Below are 20,720 nucleotides of genomic sequence, written 5' to 3'. Positions count from 1 at the left end.
AATTGCTTACTGCAAAAGGACTTTAAATTCTTCTTTTGCTTTTTCTTCCCCACGTGACTCGAGCTTTGCACTCTGCAGTGCTGCATTGTTTGGTACCTGTAATTCCCTTAAACCTGGCAGTGACTTGGATCTCATTCATGTCCTGAGTGTTGAGCCCTCAGATAACATTCCTTACAGTGAAGAACTTTAGGGAACTGTAACTACATTTTGGACTGTACTTCCTCTCCAGTTTACTGTAAATCACAGAAGATAGAACTGTTGGCACTAAGCCTGTACCAACTGCTGATTTTTAGCTTGTAAACTTGATCTGAAACTGACTCATAACAAGGCTTGGAGGCCTTTTCCAACCTCAGTGATTCTGAGATTGTGATTCTCTCTGGACTTGGCCAACAAATGCAGTTTGTTGAGGGCAAACACTTGGGTGTGTGTCCCACTGAGTTGTGTTCAGGTACCTGATCTCTACGTGCTCTTTGAGTTTTGAAGCTGATGTGTTCTCCACTGCCCACAGGTGGTTCGTTTGTGCCAGAACCCCAAGCTGGCCCTGAAGAACAGCCCACCCTACATCCTGGACCTGCTGCCTGACACCTACCAGCACCTGAGGACCATCCTGTCCCGCTACGAGGGCAAGATGGAGACGCTGGGGGAGAACGAGTACTTTCGTGTCTTCATGGAGAACCTGATGAAGAAGACCAAGCAGACCATCAGCCTCTTCAAGGAAGGGAAGGAAAGGATGTATGAGGAGAACTCCCAGCCGAGGTAATGGGCAAAAATGGCTTTAAATATTGATTATACAACTTGGCTTCAGTCAACGAGAGCTTGAGCAAATGTCTGATGGTTCATAGGTTGGACATGAAAACAGATCTGGATGGGGGTGAAGTGTAGGGTTTCAAGCTATGCTTGACTTAACAGTAAAGCTTTTAAGCTTTGCTTTGCTTAGTAAAGTATACTCAGTATGCTTTAAACTGTACTCTAGTATATATACTCTTATAGTAGAGTTTTAAGCTATACAATAGCGTTACAAGCTGTACTATATACTGTAAGATATATCTCTGGTTGTATGTATAGATATTTATAGAGAGATAAAAATATATCCTTTCTATGTTGAAGCCTGAGAGCAGATTTCAGAGCCTGTGCAGCCTCAGCTGATGTGTGGTTCGAACATTCTGTGTTTCAAGTGTCACAGGTTAACATCAAGTCAGCTCTGAAAAGCTTCCACAGCCCTTTGCATTCTCACATGCTGTCTGAGAAAGGGTGATAAGGCCCAGGATGAGGTTTCTGGCCACTTTAGGGAACAGTAGAATGTTTCATGTTGCAGAATAGTCAGACTAAATGTTGGTTTCGTTGGGTTTTAGGCTTTACAGCACTTTCCCTTACATAAATTCCCACTTGATGCAGATTGGATGAATCCTTGAGCAACCTGCTCTGGTGGGAGGTGTCCCTGCCCAGGGCAGGGGCTGGGGCTGGATGATCTCTAAGCTCCATTCCAACCCCTTCACATACTATGATACTGTTTCCAGAGGTGGGGAATCAACCCTGTTTTGTGGGAATAAAACATCTCACCAAGCCTCCATAACTCTCATACCTTGGAAACTTCAGATTTAAGGTAGGTCAGGGTTCACACTTGTCATTTTGTGCAGGAGACAGAGCTGAGGCATCTCCAAGGTGAGCAGCAGTTGCTGGGAAGGATAAGTAGAGGTAAAAACTGCAGTGACATCTTTTGAACAAAATAGCATGAGCTTGATGAGCTCTATACTGTACCTGGAAAAGTGTTTCTTCATCTACCTTTAAGGAAAGGAGGGACAAGGTGATTTAGGAGGAGAGTAAAGCTCTGGAAAAGGTACATCTTACACTAATCAAGTGGTGTAGCTGTTGACAGCAGGTCTAGTGGCCAGAGATAAACGTTGATAACGCTAAACTCTCAGGATTTTGAAGTAGATGCTGAACTAGAATAAAAGGTGGGGAAAAATAGTTCCAACCACCCAGTGGCTGAACAGCATTGCCCTGGGGACATGTGGTTAATGGCCTAGCAGCTACTTGCCTGAACCACTGGAGGCTGAGAAGTTCTGGCACATGGTTCTGGTTTAATCCTGAACTGTGTGGAGCATGTTCTGTGCTACTGAACTCCAAGCAAAGCCCTGATAGTGGCTCCAGAAGGCACTGCTAGTGCTGTTGGAATGGTTACTGGCTGTGGTGAAGAATGAGTTAAGAAATGGAAGTTTCTGGATTGTTGTGTTAGCTGGGTGAGTATTGTGATCCGTCCCTCATAAATCCAGAGCATCTGATGGTGAATGATAGCTGTGTCAGTCCTGAGTCCAACATCTCACCTCCAGTCCCTTGGCTCTTGAGAGAGAAGTAATTCCAGGGAGTTAATCATCCTGGCTGGTTTGTAATCCAGCTAATTGACTGAAGGGAGCAGGGGAAATGCAAATTGATAGATGTGGAGGTCAGGAGGAGGATTGCAGTTCTCAGAGCAGGGATGGGAGTCCCTGGGGAAGGGCTAATTGTCCCATTTATGAATAAACAACTTACCAGGGAAGGAGCTGTGGTGAGACTTGTAAACACCAGCACAGACCCAGCATCATATCCTGTGTCTTCCTCTGCTTTTCCAGGCAGCCCAGGAAGCAGCAGTTACTGCTTTGTCCTGAAGGGATGACACCCCAGAGCCTTTTCCTGGGCTGCTAACAGCTCCAGAGCTTTATCAGGTCTTTAATTGTCATAGGAAAGGAGGTTAGAGCTGTCAGTGCATGTGATCCTGTACCAGCTCAGGAGATATTTGCACAAAGAATGGGCTTTGTTGCATCTGAAATTCAGTTAAATGAGCTTTGGTTACAGATGCATCCATAGATTTACTTATATTTTATGTATATTATAATTTAAGGTGAAGAGACTTCAATTTCCTCACCTTAGGAGTTGAAGAAAAATGCCATTTTTACTTTTGTAGGGATTAATGACTTCAAGTGTGGGAGAAGCTTTCTGGAAGGTTGTCAGGCAAACAAACAGAACCTGAGTGTGATATTCACTGGCAGTGTGTGTCTATGGATGTATTAAAAAAAAGTCTAATTTGCTCCTACTTCATACAATTTGTGACTTTCAGCTTGCTAAGGTGGTGCTAGATGATCTGTAAGGTCCATTCCAACCCCTGAAAATCTGAGATTCTATGAGTATTTTGCAAACATGAATTTAAACATCTTAATAATCATTTTGTCTTGACTTCTGACTTTCTCCCCCTGTTGTTCCTGAAGCTTCTTTCCTGCTGTCTTCCAGCCTTAGCCTTCCTGTGGTGTAAGCTCTTATTTCCCTTTCACAAATGCCTCTGGATACAGAGCAAATTCTCTGCTTTGACATTTGCAGCAGTAGTGTGAAAGCTCTGCAGGTGTTTGCTCCTAGCAAACAGGGATGAAAAATGACTGAAGGCTCTTAGGTTGTGCCATCATAATTGTCTTGATGACTTGAGCATCAATATTTCACAGCATCAGCCTCGTGATTTCCAGCTTGCCTGTTGGGTATTTCCTCTCAGACATCTCAGAGGTTCTCCAGGGTGTCCAGGCAAGGTGGGCTGAGCAGAATTGAGGCACAGCTGTGGAGAACATCTCTTGCAGCTGCTGGTGCTGCTTTTAGAGGTGGTGGTGGCTGCAGGATGTGTGTCGTGGAGTTCTGAGCTCAGCAGTGTTATGTGTGTGTGGAGCACAGTGTGGATCTCTTTGGGGTTCAGTAGTACAAACCAGGATTGCAGTGGCACCTGAGAGGTGTGTTTGGGGTTAGAGGTGACTTGCACAAACACTCTGTGCTCTCACAGATGTGGCTAAGCCTCTTCCTTCAGTCCCAGGTGGTAGAAGGGGCTGTGACTCCCCTGTTGTCACACCTGAGTCCTCCTGCTGTGGCTAACCCTGCCCTCAGTCTCAGTCCAGCCCTGGGAACCCTCAATGACTTCCTTTCTTCTCTTAGCCCTGCAACGGCAGTTCTGGCTGTGTAACACTGTGGTTTTGCTGTGTGCTGCTTCAGACTAGAGACAGAAACTGTGCTTGTTCCTGTCTTGCACAAACTCCTCGGTGTGACGAGGACTCACTTGGTGTATGAGGAGAACTTGCTGTTTGGATCCTGCTGGAGCTCACTGCCACTAAAAATTCATCCTGCTCAGGAGCTTCGAGGGCTCTGTGAGCACTTTCCTGATGCACAAGGACAGGGAATAACTTCCAGTTGCTGAATGAAAGGCTGAATTTTAGCAAATAACTCACATTCAACTCGTTCCTCCCGACTAGGTGTGTTTTCAGCGGAGATATTGTGTTGCCCCTCTGAGGTTTGGCAGTTCAGGAGCTTATTTGGATTGTCCTTGCTAGGAGGTCTCAAACACAGATGATGTATTTGGTCTGTTGTTATAGATTTGGTGTGTATATATCATAGAGCTGATCAAATAAAAGCAGCATCTCCAGGCTTTGATCTTGGAATGAAATAGTGTTCCAAGTGTTAATAAATCTGGACATTTTGCCATATGCTTGCAGTAGGTAAAGGGAAGTCATCCAATAATTAATTGGCTGTGTGCAGTAATTAGCAGGGATTCTTGAGGCTATACACATTTTCAAAGCTGTTGGTTCCTTTCCTTTGCTGGTAAAGATGTGACTTCTCTGAACCTGCAGGCGTTATTAATTTATCGAGTTTAATTATTGATAACCCAAACCTGGTTAAAAATAGATATTTCTTCCCTGCAATGTGATGTTTCCATTGCTTGATAGTTCCATTTATGCCAATACCACTGCCCTGAACGTGCTGACCTGGCCTAAGCTCTTGATTTCAGTTTCCTTTGGAGGCTCAGTGGTGGTGTTGGGCTGGTTTTTTGGGTTCTGTTGCAGAAAATAAAAGCAGAAAGCTTTTCTTTCTCGCCCAGAGAAGCTCCACGTCGTCAGCTTTCCCCACCACATAAATTACTTATTGCAGCAGTGCTCTTGCTGTTGTGTAAATAGATTATACTTCACATGGCAGGGCTGAAAAACAGCTTGTTGATCAGGAGACAGGGAGAGGAATTGTCTGGGATCGGGAAGGGAAGAATTAGGCTGAAGAGTCCATTTTTCTCCTGTGAATCACATTTACTAATCATGTTCAAACAGTCTATTAGGAGGGAAAATGCAGAGGGTTTGTTTTCCAAATGAAATCAGAGCATTGCAGATGTTTCCACGCTAGGACACGGATATGGAAGGTGGAGAGAGAATTCCTCAGGATGTGGAATGGGTGTTTAAGGAACAGCACAGGTTGTTTTTTTCTGGGAAACAAGCTGTTAACACAAGGAACAGATCTGTAGAGGAGAACGTGAGGTTAGGCAGGGAATGTCCTAAACCCTTTCCATATAACGTGGAGGTGGAAACAGCTTTGGGAAGCTGCTCCATGTTTTAACTGTTGTTCTCCTGACAGTCCCTGCAGCAGGATTCCATACTCCTCTCCAGCTCCAAAGGGAAGACTTAGTAATTTACACAGGAAAAAGCTCCCAGTCTTTCCTGCCTGCTGGAAGTGACCATAGATATCTCCAAAGGGGAAGGAAGGGCATGAAGAATGACTTGGGAAAGGAAAAAAAAAGGTTGGAATTTACAGAGGAAAAAGTTGGAAAACACTCATGCTAAGCCATGAACTAGAAAAACCCTCTGGGTGAGGGGGAGGAAGGGGTTGGTGCTCTGATCTCATATTTTAGGGCTCTTGCACACATTACTGTCCAGGGAAAAAGAGACAGTGCAAAATGTGGAGCTCAAATGGTGCATGTGAGTCCTCTTTCTGTCACTTCCTTCTAACACAGCTCAGACTTTTTAGTTTCAGAAACAAACCCCACTAGTGTGAAGTCTACATCTGCATTTAAATTAGAACATCTTAAAGGAAAGAACAGGCTCTAAAGCTGCCCACAAGAAAGGTTTCCTTGCCAGGCTCCAGCATATGAACACTAACTAACTGCTTATTACCCAAGAAGAAAATTCATTCTCATGTAAATGTTGTTGGAGAGAGGAATGTGAATTATTTCTTTTTAATTTGGCTTTAAATTGCAGTTTAGGTGATAGTTGTGGAACTTAAGGATCACTTAGCATAATTGGCTTAAGCTTGCATTTATTGTAGTTTTTCTTTCTGGCCCAAATTGGAGCCCTGAAAATCAATTTATGGGCAAATATAATAAGGGACTGAGATTTTTATTCTTCTTTGCTCTCAGAGCCTCTAAAATCGCAGAGTTTTATGGAAGCCTAACTTGCTGTTGTGGATGGAATTGCAAACACATTAGTGAGTTTGTAGTCATTATCATTTGAAATGTGGATAGATTTCTTTGATGCTGGCAAAAAAAAAAAAAAAACCAACAAAACGTGTTGCTGCTTCTTGGCAACCAAATCCTGTCTCTTGGCTGCTTGGCTTGTGTGTTGAGGGCTGAGGTGCCACGTCTGGGGGTTCTGTGGATTGGAGGAGTTTGCAGCCTTCAGGCAGCAAACAGCCTGGGGTTGGGCTGTGGGAGCTTCTCTGGGCTGGGGAGTGGTGGTAAGATGGTGTTGAAGGAACTCATCTTGCTGAAAGGAGCTGGACAAAACGAGAGCTGCTGCTTCCCAATTCCTTCTGCAGGGTCAGATGGTGAACCTGCTGCCTTCCCCCTCTGGAAGGTGGATCAGGTGGCACTCAGCTGGCTCAGGGAATGCCACTCCCTGGCTGGACCCACCTGTGGAGGGACTGCAAAGTCCTGCAGAGGATGAGTTAGTCCTGGAGTGTTAGCGTGGTGAAGGTGGGTGAGATGTGCAGCTACAGCCTGGGCAAATCCTTCCAGAGCTGCAGTCTGGAGTGTGAAGCTTGAAAGCAAACCTAGGCTGGAGTTGTGTGTTGCAAATCATCTTGGGTTTAGTGTTCTGACAGGATGTGAGTTGGGAACGAAGCGACATAACTGACAGATCAGAGAATCAGAGAATCTCTGAATGGTTTGGGTTGGAAGAGACCTTAAAGATCATCTCATTCCACCCCCTACCATGGGCAGGGACACCTCCCACCAGCCCAGGTTGCTCCAAGCTCCATCCAACCTGGCCTGGAACACTCCCAGGGATGGAGCAGCCACAGCTTCTCTGTGGACAACCTGTGCCAGTGCCTCACCACCCTCACAGGGAAGGATTTCTTCCTGATGTCTAATCCAAACCTGCTCCTTCATTTTAAGGCCATTCCGCCTTGCTACCCAAGACAGTTTTGAGGTGGCTGAAGATGAAGTGTGAAATAGTATTCTTTGATTTGGCAATGGCTTTTGTGGTCTGTTTTCCTCTTTTAGCTGTAGCAAATAGCTCCTGAAATATCCATTTAGTCTCCAGTGCAGAGAGCCCAAAGTGTCATGAGAAGTGTCCAAGCAGCAAATTGTGCAGTGTAATCCCTTGAACCTGGTCACTTAAATTAATCTGTTACCTAAGTGAGAGGTTCATCCTTTCTCTTGTCACTCCCCTATGCTGAGCTCTTTAAAGACCATTAATCATACCAAATGAATTCTCTTTAAATCCATCTAAAAAGTAGATTTTTAGCCACAGTGACTGCAAAGCACCAGAAGAGTGTAAGGAAACGTACATTTGTGTGATGTTTCTGCCCTGTAATATATGAGCACTGCAAAGTGGATGCTGTAAAATTCTGTAGTGCAAGGAATTAATGAAATGATTATCCACTGTTTTGGTGTTGTTTGCTCTGTTATTTGTCCTGAGGAGATGTTGGAAGTGTCCCAGAGCAGCTCAGCACAGCTCCAAGGTGACTTGTGCTGAGCCACGAAGAGTTAAGTGGAATTTCATTCACTTCCTGTGTTGCAAGTTTTGTTGAAAGTAGTTCCTCTGCTGCTATTTTTAAATCTGATTACTCTATGCAGAGGACTCTGAGGCTGTCTGGGAGTTACAAGAGACATCTTGGGATCATCTCAAGAGTTTCCACTCGCTGCTTAATGTGTATTATCTGGAGATGATGTGAACACGAACACACATCAAACCTCTTGCTGGAGTGGGTGTATAATATAAGACTCATTTGTTCTGAGCCTCCCATGTGCTGAAATGGGGTTGAAATGCTCCTGCCTGGTGCAGAGTTCATAACATCTGAATTTAGGTGTGACACGAGAGCACCTGTGGTTTCTGAAAGGTGCATTTGCTTGTTGGAGAGTCGTTAAATGAGCTGTTTGGGGTTGGTTTGATTAATACTTTTTAGCTCTTCAGTCATCCAAACATGAAAGTGTAAGATGTAGTTATAGGAAAAAACCTAGTGGGTTTGGGTTTGTGGTGTGTTTCTTCCGAGGTCCTGGAGCTTGTAGTTACCTCTAGTGAATGCTAAGCCTGTCACCTAAATATAATCTGGTGGTGAGCGTGTAAGAATAAGAAATAAGCACAGTAATTAGAGAGAAGTGAAGCAGTTTGTGGTTGGTTGTCTTGTGTTACAGCTCTGAACTTCCCAGCACAGCCTTGAGCAGAAGGAGCTTTACAGACACAGCACCATGTGCACGTCAAATCGTGGCGTGTGAGCACAATATTGTGACTACATCAGCCTGTGGAGCAGTTTCCTTGCTGTGTGTGAGGGGCAAAATTACCCTGTGTCAGCTGCTTGGCTGGAGAGTTGAGAAATATTGGATGGAGCTGGAAAACTCCTAGTTAGCAGTGGCAGAAATGGCTGTGCCACCTAACATCGCCTTGGGGTGAAGAGGCACGTTAGGTGCTGTGTGACTTTGGTGCATGAATTCATTTAGCTAATTGTGTTCAATGACTGGAAGAGACAACACTGATTAAACCATCCTCTGCCCTGCATGGTTTTGCAAGGCTCAGCCTGTAGTGTGGAAAAATGTCTTTGGCCAGGAAACTTGGAGTAGGAGAAGGACATGGACCTCTTGTGTTCAAAGTCAGGTTGGATAAAGCCTGAATCAACCTGGTGTGGTGGGACATGTCCCTGCCCAAGACAGAGGATTGGGACTAGATGATCTCTAAGCTCCATTCCAACCCTTTAACATACTATAAACTATGCTATTATGAAACTGGAAAAGCAAAACCAGCTCTGGGTCTGGGGGAGGCAACAGCAGCAGAACACGCAGCTGTGGCCTGGCTGTGGAGCAAATGGAAGTGCCTCCTTGACCTCTTGACTTCCACGGAGATGTGTAGAGCAAACCCAGTGCTGAGGCAGGAAGGAAGCCCCAGAACCACAGTGGAGGAGGAGGAGGAGGAGGAGGGAGGAACACGCCGGTTGAGCCTGCAGAGCCACGGCCGTGGGGACCCATTGGGGCATGAGCACTGGGGAACTGCACAAACCGCCGTGCTCTGTGCTGGTTTTTGTTCCCCAAATCAGCTGCTTGGGACCTGCATCTTATCAGGGTGAAGTTAGCAGCACTTCACAGGCAGCTGAGCAGGCTCTGGTGGTGCTTCTGGGCTGTTAAAGACACAGTTCTTAGTGCAGTTCGTGTATGGAAGAGCTAACACCTCCATGCTAGAACTGCAGGTGTTTCTCAGTCAAATATTTGGTTACTCTATAGAGTGGGAAAATATTTGGCTTTTCAAGCTTTCACTTGATACATAGGTTGTTGATTCATTCTCTCTAACCATAATAAGCTGAGTGCTTTGCATGTATGTGTGAAAGCACTGAGGGATGTGAAATCCCTCCTTGGCTGTAGCTGTTGCTCTCTCTCTGGCCATAACCACCCAACAGTAACATGTTGAGGTTCTTTGAAGCTGACACAGGTGTTGCCTTCAGCTGAGCTGCACAGAGAGAAAACCTAACTGATGTGGCCTGTGGTCCCTGGGTAACGTTTTCAGCAGTGCTTATGTGGCAGGAGGTTGAGGGAGGGGATTCTTCCCCCCTGCTCTGCTCTGGTGAGATCACACCTGCAGTGCTGTGTGCAGGTCTGGTGTGCTCAGCCTCAGAAGGACAAGGAATTGGTGGAGCAAGTCCAGAGGAGGCCACAAAGTTGCTAAGAGCACTGGAGCATCTCCCCTGTGAGGACAGGCTGAGGGAGCTGGGGCTGTTCAGCCTGGAGAAGAGAAGGTTGTGTGGAGATATCAGAGCACCTTCCAGGAGCTGAAGGGGCTCCAGGGAAGCTGCAGAGGGATCTGTGTTAGGAGCTGCAGGGACAGGACCAGGAGGAATGGGGAGAAGCTGAAAGAGGGAAAGTTAGATTGGATATTAGGAAGAGGATTTTCCCTGTGAGGGTGGTGAGACACTGGCACAGGTTGCCCAGGGAGGCTGTGGCTGCCCCAGCCCTGGCAGTGTTCACAGCCAGGTTGGATGAAACCTTGAGCAACCTGCCCTGGTGGGAATTGGGGCTGGATGATCTGTCAGCTCCATTCCAACCCCCTAACACTCTATGATTCTATGTGACAGGTGTTTTAATTCCCAGCAACAGGATTTAGATGCTTAAGTCGCTGCTTCCCAAGCTGTGCTTGGCACAGCTCTGCTGCAACAGTGTTTGTGTTCATTACTGTGTTTAACTAAAAGTTTGACAAAGGGACATCATAGTCTATTAGAAACATGGAAGATTCTGGCCAAAACTGTTTGGGAATCTCTGGTCTAAGTCACTTTATATGTTCTTTGAATATATTACCCTTCTCTAGGAGTACATTGACTCCTGTTAGTTGAAGCAATTGAGATGAGAACAGTTCTGATGTGACTAAAATAAAACACAGCCATCAGTAAGCTGCTATGCCCATAAAAATATTCTCTGTAATTGCAGCCATTTCTTTGCTCTGTATTGAGCAAATGAAAGAAAGGCAATGTTTGCCCTTTAGCTTTGACTTGATAACCGGTTGCTGTGTGTAAAGGCTGTTACTAACATCAACTGCTCTGCAGTTTGCTGCTCTTTATGTTCATTTCCTGTGTTTTTCCTGTTATTTACCTATGGTACAGCTCAATATTTGTAAGAAGCCGTGATAACCTTAAGAATGTAAAAGGTTCAGCGGTCAGAAACTGTTTGGGAAACTGACTCCTTCCATGTGTGTGTGTAAAATCAGTTGTTTATCCATCCCTAAGCCTGAGGAAGTTCTTCCTTCTCTCCCTGAGCTGATGTGCTCAGCTGAGTGCAAACACTTCCTGAGCTCAGCTAAGTGATAAACAACTGAACTCAGGAATATTCCTTGGCCCCTTGCAGTGTTAACTGTTTAGACCAAGCACAAGTTGAGGGACAGAAACACATTAAGGTGTTGCTGTGATCATACCCAAACTTCCACACACTCTGCTCCCAGAGGAGAGTCCAGGCTTGAAATGACTTTCCTTTTGGCCACCAGATATTGCACACAGGAGTTCTGAGCATGCTGAGAAGTTCTCACAAGTAGGACACGATTTTCCAAGGCTTAGGTTTGGCATAAACCCCAACACCTGCTGACTGCAGCCCCTTGGCATTAATGCACTGCTGGGAGATTTCCTCCACCTGCTAAGATGCCCCATGTGTGTTGTACTCTTACCCTAATGACTCAGAATTGAATTCTTGCCCTTTACTTCATGTTAGTGTAGCAAAATCTTCAGCAGGTTTGGCCCAAGCCTCATCATTTTTATAAAATCAGTAAAAAAACCCCATTTTTTTTCCTGAGTTGTAGCTCTGTTAAATGATCTGTACCAAAAAGGTGTTGGGGTTGTCTTGGGAATAACCTGCACACTTATGGGGATTATCCCCAATTTGTCAGTGTGGAAAATATCTTGGCACACAGACCTTGCTGATAAATCCCACGTGAAGGATGCTCTGAATACTGAGGAAGCACTTGAAAGGTGATCCTAAATAAGAGTTTTCCATGCTGGAATAATTCCTAATTGCTCTAAGTACATTTCGGTTTGGTTCAGAGTAATAAACTGCTGCTTTTCTGAAATAATCCTTTGTTCTGTTCTTAAAAAAACAATGTTTTTGTCCTCTTTTTAGGAGGAACCTGACAAAGTTGTCCCTGATATTCAGCCACATGCTGGCAGAGCTCAAAGGCATTTTCCCCAGTGGCCTCTTTCAGGGAGACACATTCCGGATCACCAAGGCAGATGCTGCAGAGTTTTGGAGAAAGGCTTTTGGGGAAAAGTAAGTTTCTAACTGTGCTTAAAAATAACAACCTCAGAGCAACCTGCCAGGAGCTGAAGGGGCTCCAGGGAAGCTGCAGAGGGATCTGTGTTAGGGACTGCAGAGACAGGACAGGGAGGAATGGGGAGAAATGGAAAGAAGGAAAGTTAGATTAGATGTTAGGAAGAGGTTTTTTGCTGTGAGGGTGGGAGAGACCTGCTGGTCATTTGGTCCATCTCTGGGGTGAGACACAGGATTGTTCCTGCTTGATATTGCCCATTTTTTTGTGCTGTCTGTTTTGAAATGCATCAAGTGCTGCATCTGTCCCCAGGAGACTCTTGTCTCCTTTGCCTTGATTATTCAGCTTACATTTTCCTCTCCTTGATTGAATTCCTTGACTTGCAATAAGCTCCACAAACTATGCAGAATAATCTGCTTTCTTCTTCCAAACATTTCCATGCCCTTAACATTAGCTGTCCTCTAGCTAAGGACATTACATTAAATTCTTTTCATCTTCTCTCCAATTAGTCTTTCCAATCACTTAGTCACCTTTCTTCTGGCTCCTCTGAGCTTCTGTTTGCAGAATGGCTTTGCTGAGAGAGAGTGAAGGAGAAAGTGTAGCCCAGCATGGAAATGTCAGGTATCATTTTGGTATCTACTGACTAAATGAGCCCTAGGAGGTGTTCAGAGAACCTTTGAGGGTTAAAGTTAGTGGCTTAGTACTGCCTGGGAACTGAGGGACTTCACCTGAAGAGTTTAATTAGTAGCTGCCAGAACAAAAGCAATGATATTTACTCCTGAATGACACAGTTGTCTGAAGTTGGACGTGTTCTGTGTTTCTGGTCCACGTGATATTTCAAAGCAGGAAAATATTCCTTTAAACAGGAGCCTCTGCTTTGGCTTCTGATTATATTACTTCTGCATTTAATCCCTTTTCAGAGGATTGTTGGCAGCTTTCTCCTCTTAAACTATCTAACCCTCTGCTAGAAGAGTCACTGTTAACTCCTCCTGTACCAGCTGCAATACGATGAAATTCATGCCAAGTGATATGATAGGACTATATTCTATATATATTTCCCTATAGGATAGGGCAGAAAAAGGAAAAGCAGAGATGAACCAAACTTGTATATGCAGAGAAATTTTGACTTCTGATTTCCTGCAGTCCCAGAAATCAGTGCTCAGGTGAAAGATGAGATCTCTTGTGGCTGTTTCTCCTCTCTCCCATTACCACGAGGTGGAGGCACAGAAATGATGTGTAGGTATGTCCACAGGGGTGTTTGTCAGGCATATCCACTCACACATGGTTTGGTTTTTCCCCAGGACTATTGTTCCTTGGAAGAGCTTCCGACAGGCCCTGCATGAGGTGCATCCCATCAGCTCAGGGCTGGAGGCCATGGCCCTCAAGTCAACCATTGACCTGACGTGCAATGACTACATTTCAGTCTTTGAGTTTGACATTTTCACACGACTTTTCCAGGTAAGAACTGAGCAATGTGAATCCCTTCAAGTGTGTGTCAGTTCTTCAGCTTAGACTCTTTTCACAGGTCCACCAGGTTTGGCACACTAAGGTGTTTAGGCATTTGGTCCTTTAGTATGTCAGATATGGTTCATATATCAACCAGATTTGACACGCTAAAGTGTTTTGATATTTGACACTTTCATATGTCCAATATGGTTTTTGTGTCAACCAGATCTGACACACTAAAATGACATTATTTATACTGTGTGGGATTTGGTTGTCTTGTCCTTCATCCCTTTACTAGTCCTCAGGACCTCACCTTGCAGTAAAAGTTGTGATACTTCTTGTAGAAGAAAAAAATTAGCTCAATCCATACTGCAACTCAGCATCCTGCCATGAATCAGGTTTTCCCTTTCAAAGGTCACTTTGAGGCTGAAGTTCTGACAACTCCTGCGAGCCAGGAAATGTGAGGCTTAGTTTATCACTCCCTTGTCCTTTTCTTTCATGTCAGATGTATTTTCCATGGGAAGGTTTGGTCAGGATGGAGCCACAGGCTTGGAAATTTGGGCTTCCTCAGCTTTTGAGCTGACACAGGATGTCGTGGACATGTCTGTGTCGTGTGTGTGAGAACTGTCTGTGTGGCTGAAGTGATATTAATAGTAGGTAAAACTCTAACCCAGAGTCTTTGAGTCAAAAACACAACCTCTGATGGTACAATTGGGTATTTACAAGAACAATCACTTGCTTCTTTGGCTCTGACTTGCCTTTTCCCATGTGATAGGGTGGGTTGTAATTAAGATAGGTCTAGATGAAAAATTCCCATGTTTGGTGTTGCAATGTGGCTGAGCTCACCCAGTGCTTTTTCCAGCTATTGTACAGAAAGAACAAGTCAAGAGTTGCTGCAGATTCCAAGGGATGCACAGTTCTTAGGGAGTGTTGATTATCTTCTAAGAGACAAGAAATGTGGAGAAATGGGATGAGGTTTAGACACCTGAGACCTTCTCAGGGCCGAGAGCTTTGAGAGGGTCGTGAGGACTTTTGGGGCATCACTTTAAGGAATGTTCAGCATATATGTGGAGGTTTATTTATCCAGATGTGAGAGGAGCCAGCAATCCTTGCCACACCCAGCGAGGTTGAGGTTGGGTGGTTGAGGAACAGTCACAAGCTACAGCCAGTGAAACTGAGACCGAGGGGAGGGCACTGCCCCCAGGCCCTGTAGGAAGTCAGTGTTGGAGATAAGACCAGTCATGGTTTCTGCTCTTGTGCATAATCTCATTAAGCTCCTGGCTCTGTCCCTGGCTCTGGAATGAGTCATTTTCTCTGCAGAAGCAGCATAGTGATAGCTGGTCTGACCTCAGTGACTTCTCCCTTAGTATCTGTTAAAGGAATTGTGATTAAGGTTTGTTTTAGGTGATGCTTTTATCACCAGCAAGAGAAGCTCAACTGCTCAGCGCTCCAGGTGTGGCTTCTCCACTGGATTTGTGGTGGAAGAGGAAATCTCTTCCTATAACTGAAGGACTGACTGCTTTGATTGGGGATTATCGTACCCGTTGATGCCTTTGGGAGGTGTGTGGCTGATCTATTTCTTCGTTGTTCCCTAGCCCTGGTCGTCCCTGCTCAGGAACTGGAATAGCCTAGCAGTGACTCCAGATTCCTGACCTATGACGAGGTGAAGGCTCGGCTGCAGAAGTTCATCCACAAGCCTGGCAGGTTAGTGCTTGGCAGCAGAGGCTCCTTAGATGCTTCTTGCTAACACCACTGCTCCCTGCACCCAGTGCAGCAGAGCTGACAGGTTGCTCTGTGTGCAGGAAGGGCCAAAGTGGTTAGTTCTGGAGGTTCTGTGGTCAGTTCTGTGCTGCTTTCAGAAAAGGGAACCTTGTGTAGTCTGTCTGGTGAGGCTGTTGGTTCTTGGCTTTTGTAAAGTTCATTTGAAACAAAGGGTTTTAAGGATGGTAACTGCTCTGGATTCTGGGCTTAATTTCACCTGGAGGCCAAAGCTTGGCTGCTTTCCTCAGTCACAGCACAGTTCCCCTTTGATCTGCTGAGGGCAAACTGAGGAAAGCTGATATAAATCACCAAGCTATTCCTACTAGCTTTTATTTGCTCTGTTGAGGTAGCCAGAAAATCTGCCTACTTGACATTCAACCTTCTCTGTCTGTCCCAAACTGAAGTTTCTTTGCCTCTGTGTGTTTGTAGCTACATTTTCCGGCTGAGTTGCACCCGACTGGGCCAATGGGCCATTGGCTATGTCACTGCAGATGGCAACATCCTCCAGACAATCCCCCACAACAAACCTCTTTTCCAAGCACTCATCGATGGCTTCAGGGAAGGCTTGTAAGTAACTTTATCGAAATGAATTTTTTTTTGCCCTTTTTTGCCGTTTGTTTATAAGCCTTAATCCTGTACTGAGGCTTTGGAGGGAGTGGAATGGTGAACACACCCTCTGGGGTCAGCACACAGAGGGCAGGCAGGGAATGGTTTCAGACTGAAAGAGGAGGTTTGGATTAGATACTTGGAAGAAATTCTTCCCTGTGAGGGTGGTGAGACACAGGCACAGGTTGCCCAGAGCAGCTGTGGCTGCTCCGTCCCTGGGAGTGTTCCAGGCCAGGTTGGATGGGGCTTGGAGCAACCTAGGCTAAGAGAAGGTGTCCCTGCTTATGGCAGGGGGTGGATATAGATGATCTTTAATCATCTTCAGAGGTCAAGCAATCAGTGTTGACACCACTGAGCCCCTTTTGGACGTCTCTCAGCTCTTCCTTTTTGTGTAGACCTTGGTTCAGCCAAACAGTTGAGCTGTGAATATTCCCATTGCTGTCAGTGAAATAATTCCTGTGCTGAACTCTTTTGGCACTGGAGATCACTGACAGCTGTCCCTGCACTGGTGAGCTCTGCTGTCCCCTGCCACAGCAGATGATAAATGTGTTTCCCTTGTCATAGATTCTTTTTTCCTCCCGTCCTTAGTTTGAGCCATTGTCACTGATATTATGGCATCAGTTTACTTATTCTGGATACGGCAATGTTGTCTTAACTCTAAAATATCTATGGGATGATTTCAGAAGTTTAATCTGGGACCACAACGTGCTATTTAAAACAACAATCACTGCCATAAGGGACAACAAACTCCTTTTTATTTTGAGGGGCAACAGGTTTAGTTGTGTCCAACCATAAAATTCTTCCCAAATGCCTTTGGAATTCAGAATCCCTTGGATTCCCACCCCTTGCTTCTCACCTTCATTCTCTCTTTCCTCCCCCATTCCTAAAATGTGGCTGTGTGTGACTGTGTGTTCATGCACATAGAGATATCTTTGTTTTCCCCAACTGCTTCCAGTTATTTGTTTCCTGATGGTCGGAATCAGAATCCTGACTTGACTGGTTTGTGTGAACCCACACCTCAGGACCACATCAAAGTCACACAGGTGAGTAAAATACTCTGTCCCAGCAAACTCACTGGTTTTCTTCCCAATTTCTGCCCTCCTTAGCTGTATATGCAGTTCTGCTATGCTTGGTACCCCCCAGACTTGTTTTTAAGGCTCCTTTTGTCCTGTAAAATAATTACAGGAGTTAGGGAAGTCTTAGAATGGCAGGAGGGATGTGAAAAGACAGATTTCAGGCTTTGTCTTTAGTTTTCTGCCAAATATTGATGGTTTTGTGCCACTGGGCATGCCTTGAGCCCTGCTTTTATTGGGCAACCCACATGAAAACTTGGGATCTTTTCAAGTCCACTGTTTTCAGGTGGATCCAGTACCTAAAACCCAGTGAAATCTCTGCAGGCTTCTGCTGTGCTTGTTGTTTGGTGGTGTGACCCACGTGTGGGTGTCTCTCCCCCAGGAACAATATGAGCTGTACTGTGAGATGGGCTCCACCTTCCAGCTCTGCAAAATCTGTGCTGAGAACGACAAGGACGTGAAGATTGAACCATGTGGACACCTCATGTGCACCTCCTGTCTCACAGCCTGGCAGGTGAGCCATTGCCTCTCGTTCATCTGAGTGGAGTCAGTTGCTGCTTTACAGGTATAATCTCTTCTCAGACCTGTGCAGTTTCCTGCAGGTGTGTAGATATATAGCAGAGCTGAGGTCATGAGCTCATAGTTCACTGATATCACTGCGTCAGGAGCTGGTTAGATACTTGATCTCTTAACATGGACTAGGCAAGAAGTGTGAGAACTTGCTAAAAAGCTGTTTTTCTGCTTAAATATTCCATATTCATAGCACAGTTTGCCTTTATCTTCCTCTCAGCTAAAGGGTACCTGCCAAAAAAACAGGTTTCACCCTTGTTGTGTGTTCACCGTGTGTTTTGTCTGTGCATCCCTGAGGCTGTTGTGACACATCTCTTCTCCCCCCTGCAGGAATCAGAAGGCCAAGGGTGTCCTTTCTGTCGTTGTGAAATCAAAGGCACCGAGCCAATTGTGGTGGATCCATTTGATCCCAGAGGAGGAGGAGGATTATCCAGGCAAGGGGCAGAAGGAACTCCCTCACCCAATTACGACGACGACGATGACGACAGAGCCGACGATTCCCTCTTCATGATGAAAGAGCTTGCTGGTACCAAAGTAAGGACACTGGAGTGGCTGCTGCCACTTCTGGCAGTGCATCTTTTCCATCAGTGTTCTTATTGTGCCTCTGAGGGTTGTCAGACCTTAGAGGAGGAAAGAATCTATGGAAGACAGGGATTTAGGCTCAGTTCTGTCAGTTCAGTTCACACTGTCGGTTCTGTCAGGCAAAGGTGATCACACTTTGAAGCCTTTGATCTGTTGTGTGTTGCCTTGAAAAAATCCATGGCGGGGTAAAAAGGCTGGCCTGACCTGTTGGAGTGGAAGATCGAGGTGTGTAACCCTTCTCTGTGTGCTGCTTTTGAATTCCCAGCCAGAGGTCACCCAGATCAGCAAAAATCCACCCATTTTTCCCACCAGTGAGCACAACCCACCAGGCAGAGCCTTCCCAAGGTCCTGATGACTAACAGGGTAGAGGGCAGGTTGTTTTGTTGGGGCAATCCCTTTAACTGTTATCTTTTTATCTGGGGGCTGATAAACTGGTACAATAAAGGGGTGATAACTCTGCCATTAGTGCTCCTTCCCTGCAGGAGCTGTGTACAAGGCACACATTGTTTCTGGAGCCCTGTGTGGGTCTTGTCTCAAACCTCATTGCTGCTCTTGCTCTGCATTACTCCTCAGGAAAGTGGCTGTAAATTTAGCTCATTTTTCATAGTGCAATCAATTCAAACAAGTCAGAAAGAATCTCCTGCTCTGCTTAACCTGTAGTCTTAGCTCTCTTTATCTCCCACCCTATGAAATAATGTACTAAACAGTAAACACTACTCCTGAAGGTAGTTTTTGTAGATATATCATGGGGAAGCAAAGCAACTTCCTTGGTGTGACCTGCTGTCGTGGATGCAGCAGGTTGGTACTCTTTGTGTGTTGACAATAGTGGCTTTAAGCTTCTCTAAAGCTTTTCAGAGTCAGCAATCACTCACCTTGCTTGGGAAAAGAGGAACTAAAGAGAAGAAACAGCTTTCCAGGGACAAAATTGAAGGGGTTAATGCACACTAGGGAGTGCTGCAGCCACTGGGTGAGGAGGTTTTGCAGCAGATTGTGCCCTCTTGTGTCGAGAAGCAGCTTGTTCCTGCTCAGGGCCCACTCAGGCAGGTTTGGTACTCCAACAACACAGCTTGGCTCGTGTTGCTAAGTCTGTTTGCAGTTGTGTCCGACAGCTAAGCCCATTCCTCAAGGCTTGCCACAAGTCAAATGTCTGTGACGTTGCCTTCGTTGCTGGTGTAGCTCACAGAGTCATTCAATAGTGATGTTGAGGTCAGGACAAGTCACAGAGCCTGGAAACCCCTCTAGAGGAAAGAACTTCTGCTGCATTGTGTCACTGTGTTCATTAGGAATGATTCCTTCCCAGAAAGGGTGATGAGACACTGGAATGTGCTGCCCAGGGAGGTGGTGGAGTCACCGTCCCTGGAGAGACTGGAAGTGGCACTCAGTGACATGGTGGTGTTAGGTCATAGGTTGACTCGATGTTCTCCGAGGTCTTTCCCAGCCTGATTGACTCCAATTTGTTGACTTTTCCATCGTTTCCCACCCCAGGTGGAACGTCCTCCCTCTCCCTTCTCCGTGGCTCCTCAGGCCGCGCTCCCTCCGGTGCCGCCGCGGCTGGACCTGCTGCAGCAGCGAGTGGCCAACCCACCCGGGGCTTCCAGCCCTGGCACCACCTCAAAGGTCAGACACTGCCTCATTTCAGCTGTGATTTTGGAGAGTGAACCCTACATGTTCTCCATGACAGCCCTAAGTGCTTTCACACAAGGCTTTTCCTTCTTCCTTTTCCTGTTAGGCCTCACTTACGGTGGTTGGAGTCTTCTTGAACTACCAAGTTGTCGGTCCTACCAACATCTCCTCTGGTTTTCAGCCTGTGCTGCCTCTGCCCTTTGCAGGGGGAGCATTTTCCTTGCATTTTGCTCTGGCTAGTAGGGAGGGTGTCATATTCCTCTCTCAAATTTTCTCACCAATTTTTCCATTGAGCGTTTTCTGAGGTAGAAAACTAAGGAAGGAATGAAATGTATGTGACTGGGAGAGAGAGATGAACTGCCTTTGTGATTGATCAGCACAAGGCAGGAATCTGATCTTGGTGGCATTGAGTCATCGGTTTTTGAGATCCAGCAGCAGCTCTTTGTTTGATGTGGATGAAGTAATGAAATTATGGAAGTTCAGGAAGAAGAAAACATCTATTTTTATGAGTATTCTTTGCTGACTGATCAATGTTAATCTACATAAGTCACCCCCAATTGAATCACTTTTGTACACGACAGGAAGCCTTTGTTTGAAACCCTGTCTAATGCTGCTGTAAGATCTTGTTTTCCTTCCAGAAAAGGAATCTGTGGTATTTAGTAGCTTGTAGTGCTCGTAGTCCTGGTTATCTCTTCAAGCCTCTGGAGAAGGTGTGGAGATATCTCCTTGTACAACCAGATAAAACCAGAGTTGATAAAATCAGGGTTGATACCCCAACCCTGGCAGTGTTCCAAGCTGGATGAAGCCTTGAGCAACCTGCTCTGGGTGCCCCCCAGGGCAGGGGCTTGGGGACTGGATGATCTCCAAGCTCCATCCCAACCCCTTCACATTCCATGACGCTCGGATTGAAAACACCCCTCAAACCTCCTCCTTCTGCCCCCACACCTCCCTCCTGCTTATCTTCTGTGGCAAGCAACATCTCCCACCCTTCTGCCTTCCAGGCTGCCCCTGGTGCTCTCCACAAGGACAAACCTCTGCCGATCCCCCCCACGCTCCGAGACCTCCCTCC

General features: G+C 45.8%; 1 protein-coding gene across 1 annotated transcript; it reads left to right on the top strand.

Annotated features, from left to right (window-relative positions):
- Positions 1-508: 508 nt before the first annotated feature.
- On the top strand, positions 509-20,715 carry LOC103800205 (E3 ubiquitin-protein ligase CBL-like; the record flags this gene model as incomplete). Its single annotated transcript, XM_009072574.1, is given in 11 exon segments — positions 509-756; positions 11,846-11,992; positions 13,292-13,448; positions 15,032-15,074; positions 15,077-15,140; positions 15,627-15,764; positions 16,759-16,846; positions 17,259-17,390; positions 17,777-17,980; positions 19,514-19,645; positions 20,653-20,715. Coding segments are annotated over 11 exon segments (1,416 nt in total), but the record flags the coding sequence as incomplete, so codon positions are not given.
- Between the last annotated feature and the right edge of the window lie 5 nt (positions 20,716-20,720).

Source organism: Acanthisitta chloris, unplaced genomic scaffold (genome assembly GCF_000695815.1).
Source record: "Acanthisitta chloris isolate BGI_N310 unplaced genomic scaffold, ASM69581v1 scaffold9874, whole genome shotgun sequence".
NCBI lineage: Eukaryota > Metazoa > Chordata > Aves > Passeriformes > Acanthisittidae > Acanthisitta > Acanthisitta chloris.
The sequence above is the reverse complement of the archived record's forward strand: the minus strand, read 5'-3'. Positions and strand labels throughout refer to the sequence as shown.